The 14189-nt window shown below is 38.5% G+C and overlaps 1 protein-coding gene and 1 non-coding gene across 2 annotated transcripts; both read right to left on the bottom strand.

The window, feature by feature from the left end:
* Positions 1–427: 427 nt before the first annotated feature.
* Positions 428–7760, bottom strand: plbd1 (phospholipase B domain containing 1). The gene is made up of 11 exons (XM_038309168.1): positions 7545–7760; positions 7034–7256; positions 6315–6398; positions 5813–5954; positions 4795–4935; positions 2024–2168; positions 1745–1945; positions 1510–1650; positions 1230–1415; positions 926–1032; positions 428–819 (listed from the first exon to the last, which is right to left on the bottom strand). The coding sequence occupies exons 1-11, from the start codon at positions 7609–7611 to the stop codon at positions 643–645; spliced, it is 1614 nt and encodes a 537-aa protein (XP_038165096.1). The 5' UTR covers positions 7612–7760; the 3' UTR covers positions 428–642.
* Positions 7761–7911: 151 nt separating this feature from the next.
* On the bottom strand, positions 7912–7984 carry trnar-ccu. The gene has a single exon. It is a non-coding gene; the product is annotated as a tRNA-Arg (tRNA).
* Positions 7985–14189: the final 6205 nt, after the last annotated feature.

The raw sequence follows: 14189 nt of genomic DNA, 5'->3' as shown, positions 1-14189 counted from the left end.
TGTATAAAGGTCTCCTAGGAAGAAATCCCAGTCATGACTGATTAGATAATTTCTTTAAACTTGCTTGTTGTTTTTGTGTTGCCCTGTGATGGATCTGTGTACCCCTAAAACTGCAGAGAGCCAGCCCCTCATAATAAAATAGATTAATCAATGAGTGGAAACATTATAAACACTGTGCTTAAACACGGAAACTGAAGGACGCTGGTAAAAATGTAAAACTTTAATAAAAAGCAAACAACAATAATAAGGATTCACATTTTCCAGCAAAACACAGAGGCTTAGAGAAAAACCAACCTGACGGTACATGATTTAAAGAAGGAATCAACAATTGCACTGTTTAGTTAATGATTAGGAAGATAGTGTCTGCATGCATCATGACTTTCAAAAGTTTAAAAAGTAACATAGTGCTTTGGCATTTTTTAAAATAATTAAAGTTGCTGTCAGTGTTCAAGGCACCAAAAGAAACGCGCTTCTCTGATCGTAAACACATAATAAAGTTCACCCTGAGAGGAGAAGTGATAGAAACATTCTGATTGGAAAGATTTTTGGAAAGTTAAACATTGTTCATGACGCTCAGTCGATTGAAAAAAAGAAAACTCCTCAGAGAAGCCTCCTTTCTTTGTCTCTGTAATGACATACAGCTCATGGCTCAAAGAGCAGCGGCTGCATCCTGACAAAGGTGAAGTTGTAGAACTGCGGCAGGCCCTGGTGTTTGATGCTGCTGAATTGATCCCACATGAATGGAGGGAGTCCATCCTGCGTCGTCGGACCGTTCACTGCCTCTGCCACAAAGTCACCCGCCATTTTGAAATCTGTCACCTGGATGGAAAGCAAAATACAATTTAGTTCAGATCAGAATGGATAAAAATATCTTCATAAAAAAAAAGCTTTTCTGCATTAAATCATGTTGGTGATCAGGTCTTACTTTAGTGTCATAGCAGCCCCCTGGTGAGGGGTGCTCTGATTTCAGGTCGTTACGGCAGCAAATGGTTTTGCACGGGTTGCCCGCAGAATACGGATCATTCTTGTAGTCTGGAAAAAAAGAAAGAAATACAAAATAAATTATATATATATATGAATTTCATATTAAACAAGGGAAATAACCTTTTTTCTTACCGCCATTTAATTTGAGCACATCACAACAACTTTTAAGACGGGTGTGTAGATTTTAAGGGCCACTTAGTGAAATAACAGACACTGATGCTACAAATTGACATTAACTAACCCACCATTGAACCTCATGATGTGTTTCAATGAGTCCAGGTCCTTCACATCAGCCTGATCGCGGCGGAAGATCTTGGCTCTGGGGCAGAGGTCGTAGGAGAAGTCCTCCCCATACTCCTCCCACATTTCCCCATATCCGCTCATGATGTAGATGTTCCGGTGGAAGGGAATGTTGTATGACGGCCAGTGACCTGCATCGAGCAAAGGCAGAGGAAGAACCGTATGCTAGACAGATCTGTGAGACGAGTGGTGTCAGTTAAGAAGCAGGATCGGAGGACGTGTTACCTCTGCGCAGAGCCTGTGTCTGGTCAGAGTACTCCACAAAGCCTGGGATCTGCTCCACCACAGTCAGAGCTCCGTCATCGATGGTGTGACCCAGCTTTACTTTGCTCCTATCCAGAACCATGTACTGGTTGTTGTAGGTGCCTTCAGTGGTGGTAAAATGCACTTTAATATTAAATGCTTAGAGGCTCTTTTTTTCCCTTAGAAATATAAAATAGTGTTTATAAAAGTAACTGACCAGAGTTGTATTTGGAGAAGGTTTTGGCCCATTCTTCTCCTGTGTGAGCCAGGCTGTTGGCCAGCCTGACCCTCTGCCACGCCAGCAGGCTGTTTGGGGTGATGTTGTCAAATAGGGAGGAATTGAAGACATTGTTGGTGGTCTGGGTCATCATCAAACCACTGCCCAGGAGGTAGAAATCATCCAGAGACACAAGAAAACCTGGAGAAACACATTTATACCGGATTTATCAGCTAGAAGAGAAGAGATGACCAGAGACTCTCCTGGGTGTTCACTAACCTGGGTAGCTGCTAAAGGACAGCTTCCCAGTGGCTGTGTGGGGCTCAGAGATGTGGAAATCCCAGTGCTTGTAAATGCGCATGGTGGCAGCGTAGGTGTACCAGCTGGAGTGGGCAAACAGGAGGTTCTCATAGCCTGGAAGCATCTATGGAGGACGTCATCAAACAGTTGTGGAGATAAAGGATAAAAAAAAATAAAAAAAATAAAAAAAACATTTCTATCCCACATTTGTTTTTTGCTATTCCGTTTGTCTTGATACTAAACTTCTAAATGATAAAGATACTCAGAAACTTTTCTATCAAGACCATTTTTAATAACATGGGGATAAAAGATTATAAATAATTTAGGGCAAATTAAAATGTTATCAACATATTTTTTTTTATTTTCATCATGGAGCATTCTCTCTAAATGGATGTGTAATTAGTGTGCAAACAAATGCAAAATAAATAACCCAAATATAACACACTATGACAATATCTGAAGTTTGTCTGAAGTATTATCCTTTTAATGAGCAAATAGTTCATAAATCTACAATTTACAACTGAAAAATATCCAAACAGTTGTTTTTACTATCGATAACATGCCAAATTAGTATTGATTATAACGCATAAAACCTTTTTAGTGACATTTATGAAAACCTTAGTTTCTCTAAGTTATATTTCTATACTAGAATACATTTCAGAATGCACCATCATACAGTAGGAGCCATTCAAAATGCCTCTTCCAAATCAAACGCCAGGCAAATGGCAGCTAACTTCCCTGCAACTCCCAGCAAAATCCCCTCAAACTTCCAGCCACTGGAGTGACCCCTTCCTTCTCCTGGGCGTGCATATTTTTTTACTCTGACTCCACCCTTTCACTGGATTATAGGGTCTGACCAGGAGATGATGCTTCATTTTAGATCTTAATGTCCACAAATCATGACAGAAAAAATATTTTAGTAGAAAGATTGATATTTAAAAAGAAATCATAGTGAACCAGCCAAGGGCCCATCAAGGAAAGTTGTTTTTTTTCCACTGGACTAAAACTGCACAGTGACCACAAAAAGCAGCCTTAGTGAGGGAGATCTTCACAGCATTCTATAAGAATTTCCTAAGATGCAGCAAGAAAGTACTTTACTTTCATCAGTTGTGATAAAAGATTACATTTCATTCTTTTAAGAAGGAAAAACAGTTGGTGGGATCATTAGAGTAGTACATCAGGGTATATCTGGGCATATGAAGAAGCTTCATCATAGAAGTAACAGCTCATCCAAAATACTAAGTCTGAACACACCTCTATGGATTGATCATTGCAAATATTTTAACCAGGAAGGATTATAATGGTCTGATGCGAAGGCATCATGGCGCTTTAAGCAATTTGCTGTCTCACTCTTTTTCTGCTCTCCAGCTGCTGCTCCATATGATGGGCAGTGGATCTGCCCAAATGGTCGGCAAATTGAAATCTCCACACTAATTAACCATTACGTAACCGGCTCTTTATTTCATTAATAAGAAAAGATCAGCTTTCATTTGATAAACAGAAATATTGTTTGGTTGGGTTTTGTTATATTTGATCAGATCCAATCAATAGCAGCATGAACTACCATGAAGAGTCTCAGTGAAAAAGGGCTCCATTATATTAGACACACTTCCAGTAATGGTCGCTTTATATTTTAATAAAGATATTAAAGGTTATTAAATAATATTTTCTTTTTCCTCCATCATCATATTCATACTCACTCATACTGTGAGTTTCTTCCCTCTAAAATCACTTTTAAGTGTGGACCTCAGTGTTAGGGGGAGGTCTATGCACCTGACCTAATGTATCATTTGATTTAAATTTATAAATAAACACATATAAACCATCATCTATTCCAGTCTATTTAACATCGGCAACATTGTGCATATTTTTATTGTTATGGTTATTCCATTTAGGTATATAGTAACTTGTATAAGACGCATCAAAATCCAACTGCTAGAAGCTAGAATAATGCAGGCATTTGTCAGTTTATAAAAAAGAACTTTTACATTTTATTAGACTTAGACTCAACATTATCTATCCCTTGCAATTATTCCTTTAGGGAAATTCAGATTCCAGTAGCTCATGTAAAGTACAAAATCTTAAAGCAAGATGCTATAAAGAGTGTATATAGTAAAAAACAAAAAAAGTCGTAATGTTTCCCTTAGTTATAAGGGAAACATATTCCCTCTGTCATTTTAAGAATTTATAACAAATATACCTAAAAAATTCATTTAGTAAAGAAATTATTAAAAATCTGTGAGAAAACTTCTATAAAACATAGAATAATAGAGAAGCACTAATGAAGCTTTTTACTGTCGACACCCAAGCATTTGTTTAAGGAATGTAACAACTTTGACTGAAGAAGGGTATTTGAATGCAACACCCTTTAAAAAAAATTAAATAAATAAAAAGATTGTGTTCATTTATGCATTTAAAGTATGTTCCTAAACCTAGACTGATTTTCTATGATTCTGTAACATCAGTAAATGTTGGTGAACCAATCATATGTAGATCATAGTGGAAACAAAAGGAAAATACTTCAGTTTATTTCGTGAATTTGACCTGATAAAGAGAAATGTGGCTCATTCCAGTCTCAAAAACTTGTAAAACCCAAGAACTAAAATGAGTTATACTTCCCTTTTCCCATGACTATATGTCAGCTGGAACATAGCTGATGCAAAAGTTCTGAGGAAGTGTGACCTATTACTATGTTTCACTGAAAACACCATCTAGGTTTGTGCAGCCTGCTGATCAGGTAAGGCTCTCACCTTGATGAGTGCTGAGCAGTGCCCCATCCCTGGGAGTTTAAAGTCTCTGAGCGCAGAGTTGGAGCCGGGAACCAAAGCTGGGATCAGATCCAGCAGGTCTCCCACTCCGTTAAGGAACTGGATATCAAACAGCGACAGCGGCTGTGGGAAGGACAGCAGATTAACAGCTGGTTAGTAAAACCAAACAAACACTGCTGCCTCCTTCACTGAACAACCCCTAAAAAATAAACATTTCTAATGCAGATTGACCTCGACCTGAAACTTAAAGCAGCATTATATGGCAACTGAAAAAAACGAGCAGGAGTATAAAAGCAGAACAACAGAGAAGTTTAATCCCAGAGCAGATTACAAACTAACCGTAAAAAATAAAGATGTACATGTTTTGATAAAATAATATGATAATGTTCCTTTAAATAAAAAAAAATCTTACAGTTTGAAGCTTCCTCATTCTACATGTGAACTTAGGACAGTGTTTTATTAATAGACTGACTGAGGTGAATCTAATATGTCAGATGCTTACTTTACAATGAGTTTGCAATCAGAAAATGTATTCTTGCATAATTTTATTTAGAAATTAATGCACTAAAACATGAGAAATGTGATATTGAACACAGTGAGGATAATGTTTTTAAGTTATGTGTTTGTGTGTGTGTGTGTGTGTGTGTGTGGGGGGGGGGGGGGGGTATCTTGTTTTACCTAAAATGTGAGGAAAGTATTTTCAAAAATATCCTACATACGAGGACTTACAGGTACATATGGGGACATTCAACTAGTCCCTATATGGTAAAATTCTGCTCTTTCAGTTGGGGTTAGGTATAGGACTAAGGTCTGAATTCAGTTTAGGTTAGGATAAGTTACAATTTGGTAATAGTTAGGGTAAGGGTAAGGGTCTAGGGCTAGGCCATATAAAATGAATGCAAGTCAATGAAATGTCCCCATATGTCATGAAAACAAAGCTGTGTGCATTTGGACAAGCTTTGTTTTTGTGAGATAAAATTAAAAAGTATGGCTTATTGACCTTCTTTCCCTGCTTCTTAGCCCATTCTGCCACTCCAGCTTGCAGGCCGTCCATCTGGGCCACGATGAAACCCACGTGCTTCCAGAGAGGATCAGAGCTCTTGTTCAGCTTCACCTGCTCTCTGACCCACGAGTCCTGCTTCCTATGAGGGCGATACTTCCTGTTTATTTACTATTCACTGTCACCTACAAAAAAGAAACTGAACACACAGTAAAACGTTCCACAGACACTCTGAGCCGTCACATGCTAAAAAAAAAAGCCCCACTCAGACATCTATAAACACATCAGCAGTGTCTGCGAGTGAAAAGCAAGCAAATGCATTGATCGGCTTTGTTTACAGAGCAGCTTAGTGGCTGCAGATGGCGATTAAATATCAGATTCATCATGTGACTGATGCATCGGCTGAACTGAGAAGAGGATATGAAAGATGATGACGGCCATGTGTACATCAGAATAGTTACTGTATGTGGCTTTCATTTCTTAAAGGACAAACAGAACTCACTCCATGAAAGTCTTAACAGGAGCCAGGATCTTGGGGTCGGTGATCAGCTGTGGATACATGTTGGTGTAGTGGTCCATCATCTGCCTCAGGAAGGAGAGCAGTTCATACTTTGAGTTGCAGAATTATTCAGAAACTTTGAAGTTTTCAACATTTCTGTCAGCTAACCACATACAGAAGACGGAAAGGGAAAAAACAAATTAGTTATAGTTCAAAGTTTGTCGAGATTTGGCACCTATTTCCCATTGTTTATATCTGGCTTTTGATTTTGGCATCTTCACACATTAAAAAAATTTTTTTATAACCCATTCTTTTGTATATTTTATGGTCATTTTCCAGCAGTTTCTAGCAGGTTGTCTTCCAGAATCACCCTCCCTATAGCATGATGCTGCCCCCCAATTTGACAGCTACAGTATACCTTTATATTGAGATTTAATTAAACACAGCAGGACTCTATCCCAATAGTGGGTCGTATTTTATTTAGGGGCATCTGAGTGAAGCGGATAAATATTTACTTACTTTTATTTATAATTTAAAATGTTAAGGAGCCATCCTCTTCATAGATATAAACTACTTTGTGTTGGTCTATCTTATAAACCTCAAAACAAGTACATTATGTTGTAGCTGCATTGCTCTCATCTACAAGAAGGCTTTCAGACATAGTTTTACCTTATATCGGTGCTCAATAAAGTTGATACAGTAAAGTAGAGTGTGCTTCTTACTGAGCACTGAGGAATCCCTCGAGGTAGCCAGCCAGGAAGAAGGTGACCTCATCTGTTTCAGGGGTCTTCCCATATCCAGCACGGATCTCCAGGATGCTCCAGCCTGTGCTGGACAGGCTGTTGTTCAGGTAACCATATGCATCCCCCTCAGTCTCCATCACTCCCTCCTTTAGCACCACAAGCTTTTGTTCTGGGTCCCAGTACACAGTGGCAGTTGTCATCTCTAGGCAGGGATTAACATTGTCAAACATAGAAAATGGCTACATTTGTTTAACAATTTGAATTAAAATTATATTTTCTTTGTAAGTACACTATAATGAGTTAAATCTTCAATATCACAGCTAATAAAAAAAGTGCACCCTATTCAATCTTAAGTTGAGACTTTCAAAAAGCAACAAGTCTACAGGTGAAACCCTAGAAAAAATAGTTTCTTTCACCTCTGATTATTACTCTCATTCGTCCTACAGTAGGACGACTGAGAGTAATAATCAGAGGTAGGACTCCTACTTACTGTCAGCAGCGAAGGTCGTCACAACATGGACTGAAAGCAAGACACACAGCTTCAGTATTACTAGCATGTTTGCAGAAAGGGCTGTGGAAACGCTAACTCTGGAGCAGCATGAGGAAACAAATGAACTAAATAAGGTGGAATTAGAGAAAATCAACGTTATGTGACGGAGGGAAAGTCCAGGGTAGTTAGGGAGTCACGGGAACGGAGCGCTTCCTGATTGGCTGAGAGCCAGGGAAAGAAAAGGAAGCGTAGTCAGCCATGGGCATACCGACCGATGCAATTTAGGTTACTGTCTTGGTTGAGTGAAACGTCAAAGCTTGTCATGAGATTTGTTTTCCACAAAGAAAAAAAAAAAAAAAAAGTATACCACCCCAGATGGGACTCGAACCCACAATCCCTGGCTTAGGAGGCCAGTGCCTTATCCATTAGGCCACTGGGGCACGTGATAATGACAAACGCCGTTTGAGTTGATATTGTCAGTACGTCGTGATATAAATAATTCTTAAAATCCTAAAATAAATACATTCGTAAAAACCAAGCAATTTCCAATTACTTTAGCTTTTCTCATATTCACATGTTGTCGGACACCGCGTCAGTGTAAGAATCAAGGCAAAATTACAGGTGACAGAAATTTTAATTATATCTCGGCTGCCGTGCTTCACGCGCTGAGTGTCGCAGTCTTGCAATTTGACCCATTTTCACGTACCACGCCACAAATGATATTTCTTACTCATATTTCCACATTCAATACTCGTTCAGTACACGGAAGGCACCACGTGATATAAACCAATCAGAGGTGAGGTAAGGCAAGGTAAGGTAAGGCGGGTCTAGGCGTCTCCAGCCGTCATTAAGACACAACACCGCCAATATTATAATCCCACCGGACTGATCTCCTGCTTGATAGAGGACGGGTGGTAGTAGGCAGCTACTAAATTATGATAATTAGCTGTTTCTCCTTGAGTTTACTGGTTGATATGTAGTAATTTAAGGCCACTATAAGTCTATTATTTACTGTATTTATTGCCAAGCTGAAGATGCTTTATTTGCTACCATCCTGTACTTGTTAGATGCGTCTCTTCTCCAACACGCCTGAATCTAACAGCTCAATCACCTGTTGTTATGAAGGCCTTGGGAAAATAAATTAAATTGGTCCAAGAGACAAATAAGTAACAGTCTTTTCATTGCATCTCAGAATTGATTTGGAGTTAAAATGCAAAAGAATGATCTAAAAAAATAAATAGGTTTTTTGAAATATGTGCATCTGCTCCTTATTTGTGCAGGTAATTGATCTGCAAAATAAATTAATATTTCCGCTTTTAAAATGAGACTATAATTAGACAATATGCACTTAAAATAAGATCATATTTTTTTTGTTTTTTTAAACCTAAATCATCTTGTATCTGCTAATTGTCTTGCCTCTTTAAATCAAAGGAAAATAAAATTACTTAAAGAACAGTATTTTTCTATTTATATTTAAATGTTTTCTGTGTGTTTTCAGTACAGGGGCCAGTACCAGTTCTAGATTGGCACTGGCCCCTTTTGGCCCCTGTCTAGAAATGCTTATGTGCCAACCTGGTATGTAAACAGTGCTGATCTGTGTTGTTCCACTGTCGAATATTAATTTCCACAATCTAATATCTGTTTTTTTCAATATTTTAATTTATGATAGCTTCCTACCTTTGTCGCCAAGGCATCAATGAAAACATTTGTGAACTAGAAAAAGCTGTTTCGCAGACCACAGCAAAGTGGGAATGCTTTTTTTGCTAAACGAAATAATAAAAATTAGCGAAAGAAACTGCGAGAAGGAAAAGAAGCACAAATTAGCTAAGGAACGTATGAAAATGTGATAGGAAGTCATCAGAAACTTCAAACTGCAGAAAACAATCATCTGAAGATTTTGTAGGGTAGAATCATCTAGCAGTAAAATGGCAGAAACAGACTCATCTTAAAAGCTGCACAGCCAAACCATACATGATATCAAAAAATGTGTTCAATGTGGACACTAGAAGGGTCTAAATGTAATGTCTCCCAACTTTCTAGAAAAACTTCTAAAGAAATTTTGAAGGGGGGCCACCTACTTTCCAGAAAGATGTCAGGCGTGTTATGAATTAGCAGCAAACAGACAGGCTTAATTCCTGTCCAGAAAGAGAGCAGAATGACGCCAAAGTTCACAACATAGGCTGAAAAGTATTAAATTAGCTGAATCAGAAAAGAAATTACAATGAAAAACTTTAATCTTATCTGGTTGAAGAAAAAAGTAGTAGCTGAAGGATGGGAAATAAAATGTTGAGGAAGATGGTATTGAATACGTATCAAAATTTTGAAATCATATGTGGAAATGTCAAGACTTGGCAAAACAATTTAAAATGATTTAAAATGTGTTGGTTGATCAGCATAAAGAAAACAGTGTCATCATTTGAGGATTGAAAATCTACAAACCTATGTGCAAGACTGACCATTAGAAGCAGAGGAAGGACAGAGAGAGAAGCTTATAGAAAGAGAGATAATGCCACTTAAGGAGCTGAATTTATAAAAAAAAAAAACTAACCTGCATGTAACGAGCCACTGTGGTGATGAAAGCACCCTTGGCAGTCTTAGGCTGCATGTTATGAGGTTAGCAGATGCTTTATTACAGTGTAAATCTTAGAGCCTTATTAAGAAATGTGCACTGAGGTGTGTGGTCAACAGGCCTTGGTAGTGTAATTTGAAGAAATTGGATGACTTTGGGTCATAGCTACGAGCCATACGGCACAATGAATGAGTGTGTGTAAGGAAGAGGCTTTTATTTTGTAGGGTTCCTTTAGTCTTATTTCAAAAGTCTATCATGAATGTGTGTTAACACAGGGGTCATGCCCAGCAATGATATGGAATCCATTTCTAAATATGAAATCACTGGTTTTCCATGTTATTGGGTGAATAGATGCTGTATTAGAGCGTAAATGGGAGACTTTTATTGTGAAATTTGCTCTGGGGTATGTTTTGAAAAGGTCCCTAGAGTCTAATACAATCAAGCTGGTAGAGCTTGGGTTATAATGCTGAGCCATTTGCATCAATTAATACATGAGTATAACATAGAGGCTTTTACTGTGTTGGGTCCCTGGAGTCTTATTTTGAAAGTCTAGCAGGGTTGTGTGTTGAGAAAAGGGTCAGACCCAGCAATGATACTTGATGACTTTTCAATCCTTAAATCACTCTTTTCCCCTGTTATTAGGGCAGTAGATGAAGTGGCAATTGGAGGCTTTTATTTTGAAATTTGCTGGGGGGTGTGTTTTGAAACCCCCTAGAGTATAATTTTTAAAAAGTCGTTGAGTTTGGGTCATAATGTTGAGCCATATGCTTGGGGGAAAAAAATGAGTTTAATGTAAGGGCTTTTATTTTGTAGGGTCCCCGGAGTCTTATTTTGAAAGTCTATCAGGGTTGCGTGTGAAAGGAAGGGTCATGGCCAGTAGTCATATTGTATCCATTTCCAAATGTTAAATCAGTGTTGTCTCCCTCCATTAGATTAAAATGTGCTGTTTAAAGGGGCAGAGGTAAAATCCCTTTGAAGCTCGGTTACCTTGACGATGCTTAACGAGCCTGTCAGTGACAGAGAGACATGCGCTTCACTTTCATTCCTTTCCTCTCAGGCTTTTTTGAATGGGAATGTCATCTCCGAACAAACGAGTGCTGAAGACAAACCGTAAATGGTATCTAAAAAATTATTTCAGTCTAAGCGACAGCTATCCTTTGTCTCCGATTGGGATAACTTTCATGGCTGTAGCTCATTCACAGCCTTAATGGGAAGGAGAAATATAAAGGTTTGTAAATCCTGCTGGTCTCATTAAATAACATGGAGTTCCATGGTAGAGGTGAGCTGTCAAAAGCAAAACTTCCCCTCCGAACAAACGAGCGGTGAGCCAAAACCGTAAAAGGTATTCAAAAGATTCTTTCACCGTGGACATCAGCCATCCTTCAGCTTCGAGTGTACGAACTTTCATGTGTCTACTAAAAACTATTTGGCCACAGTGATGATGTAAAAATGTGCATTTTCTGAGTTTGAGGATTTTTCTCAGAATCAACGTTTTCCTATGCACGAAAAAGTTAGCTAAACAGCTAAACCATAAATGATATTGAAGAAATTCCTTAAATGTGAGTGCTAGAAGGTTCTGAAGATGTTCTATACCAAGATTCATGATAGTACATCAAATAGTTAAGAAATGGGAGTGATATGAAAATATGTATCATTTTGGATTTTGTTTGTGATCTTTGGAAAGTCTTTCATTGGATTTCTATTGGGGAAGTGTGGACTTCTTCGTGGTCTGGGCCAAACTGTCGGAAAACTGTAGATGCCACACAAATGAGGGTTACATTTCCTGAATCCTGACAAAAATCCCTACATTTTGATGTATAATTTATTTCAATTGAGTGAAAAATGAGGGAGTGAGAACAATTTGTTCTAAAAAACCAGAACAGCTCAAAAGCTAGAGCACGCACTCTAGCAGTTGAAGAATTCCGTCCATAGACTTCCATTATAAATCTTAAAATTTTCTTTTAAAGTTTGAAGCTTCACTGAAGCAAAACTGTATAAGTTAGCAAAAAAGCTGAGTTAAACAGTAATAGCAGAAAGATACAGAAACATTTTAAAAGTTGAATGGTGTTTCTAACTGAAAGTATGCTGAAGTAGTTAAAGGTCGAAGATGATAAAGTTTTAGCTGAATTTTGCTGAAATCTAAGAATTCTACATGCATTTCAATGGGACAAAAAAACGCAGAAAAAGCAGAATATCGCGAAAACTACAAAAAATATCTTTACCAAAAGACATAGCACAATTCTCCTGAACAAGCTGAACATTTTGATACCAAAATTGTTGAAATCGGTTGAAAACTGCGGGAGTAGTTAGAGTCCGAAAAATTTAAAGTGAACAACAATAAGTGGGAATCCATAAGCATTCCCACTTGATTACAAAGCTGAACATGGTGGACAACCTGTGAAATGAGTCAGATGACTGTCAATAGGAGATGACGAGGTGTGCTCATGCACTCTTTGTTATCAGAGAACCGAGCCACAGCTGAACAGTGCCGAGCACTAGGCCGTTTCTCCATTCACAAGAATGCGAGTACGGACTCGTGTCCTCGCTAAGTATGTGCTGGAGAACAAACCAGGAAAGTATGGACTCAGGGAGAATGGAGCATGCAGCATAAATATGGGTCACTTGGAACAGAAGGATACGTCATGTCACCACAGGCTTGGCACTAGATAATAATAGCCTGTTGGAGTATAACCAGCCCACACTGTTGTGTTAAAAAAAAAAACATATTTTTTTTAGCATGAATTTTGGAAACCTTAATTTTTGAAACTATTTTTATAGCTTGATATATTATTTCCTGAGTTAAGGATAGACCTTAAAATTTAGAATCTTGAAAAGCACTCCTTTAGAGGGTTCTATAAATAATATATTAGTTATCTGTATTAATTGCTAGGAAACCCAAGGAGAAATAGTGAATCAATGGTGAACAAAACTGGGTGACTACCTACCATCTATCTTTTAGCAAGCAGGATAATGTCTGGTGGGTTTTAAATGTTGGCAATGTTCTGTGTGAAAGATCTCTAAATCAGAGTTACTCAAATTATGGAAAGATTCTACATGTAATGAATGGGAAGAGAAATGTGAGAAATGTAATGTGTGGTGTGAAACTGGGTTTAAATTGTGTTACTGTTGCACTCAAAGCTTGAAGCTTGGCAGCCCTGATATAGGCTACACTGCTCTCTTACAAATAACTTGAACTCATTCTGTGTTTATCAGCTCTCATATTAAGTGTAGACACATTGCCTTAATGATCTTTCCTAAGGACCAACACTGGATAATGTTATAAGCCCATATATCCCATGCCCCTTTGGCTGTTGCGTGTGCTCCCGAAACACCGGCTCTGGGAGAGATATTGGTCTTTCAACGTTGGCCTGAAACACGATTGGCTACATATTTCAACGTTTTCAACATTCCTGACAACAACTGGCAACTGGCACAATTGGCAATTCGCGTCAACATTTCTTCAGACAATTCTGCAAGCTCAGCTTTAAGAGTCTTACACATCCGGGTCACTGGTTCCCATACAGGTCGGATAGATGGGCAACACTGAACGAATGAGAAGCATGGAGCATGTCTTAATCAATTCAGATGTTCTCCATGCTCACATTTTTAGAAGATACCACAGAGCTGTGGAAAAATGACTTAGACTATAACTCAGACTAGATCCTCAGTCTTAAAGGAATAGGACACCCAAAACATGATTAGCCTTCATTTTCTACTCACCCCCATGCTGAACAACACCCTGGAGTACTTTTTTGATATCTCAAATGCATCTGGAGATCTGGGAGGCTTCTTGCTGTCTGCTGACATTCAAATAATGGAGGTCTATGGCGCCCGAGGCAGAAAGGTCCATAAAAGTCCACAAAAAACGTGTCAATATTCCTCCATACAGCTCGTCCAATGTATTCCAAGTGTCCTGAGTGGGTAGCATCCAGAATTTACTCGAAACGAAGTCATTTAGAATGTTTTTAGAGCATAAACAGTAGTGTATAGGATTTCCTGAAAGCGCGCGCATGCGCGTTCACGACGCTACGGAAGCCGGCAGACCAAACCAGCGCATTCAGCTCGGCAAAGAACTC

The sequence above is a fragment of the Cyprinodon tularosa genome, unplaced genomic scaffold (assembly GCF_016077235.1).
Source record: "Cyprinodon tularosa strain WSP-4 unplaced genomic scaffold, ASM1607723v1 ctg118, whole genome shotgun sequence".
NCBI classification, from domain to species: Eukaryota; Metazoa; Chordata; class Actinopteri; order Cyprinodontiformes; family Cyprinodontidae; genus Cyprinodon; species Cyprinodon tularosa.
The sequence above is the reverse complement of the archived record's forward strand: the minus strand, read 5'-3'. Positions and strand labels throughout refer to the sequence as shown.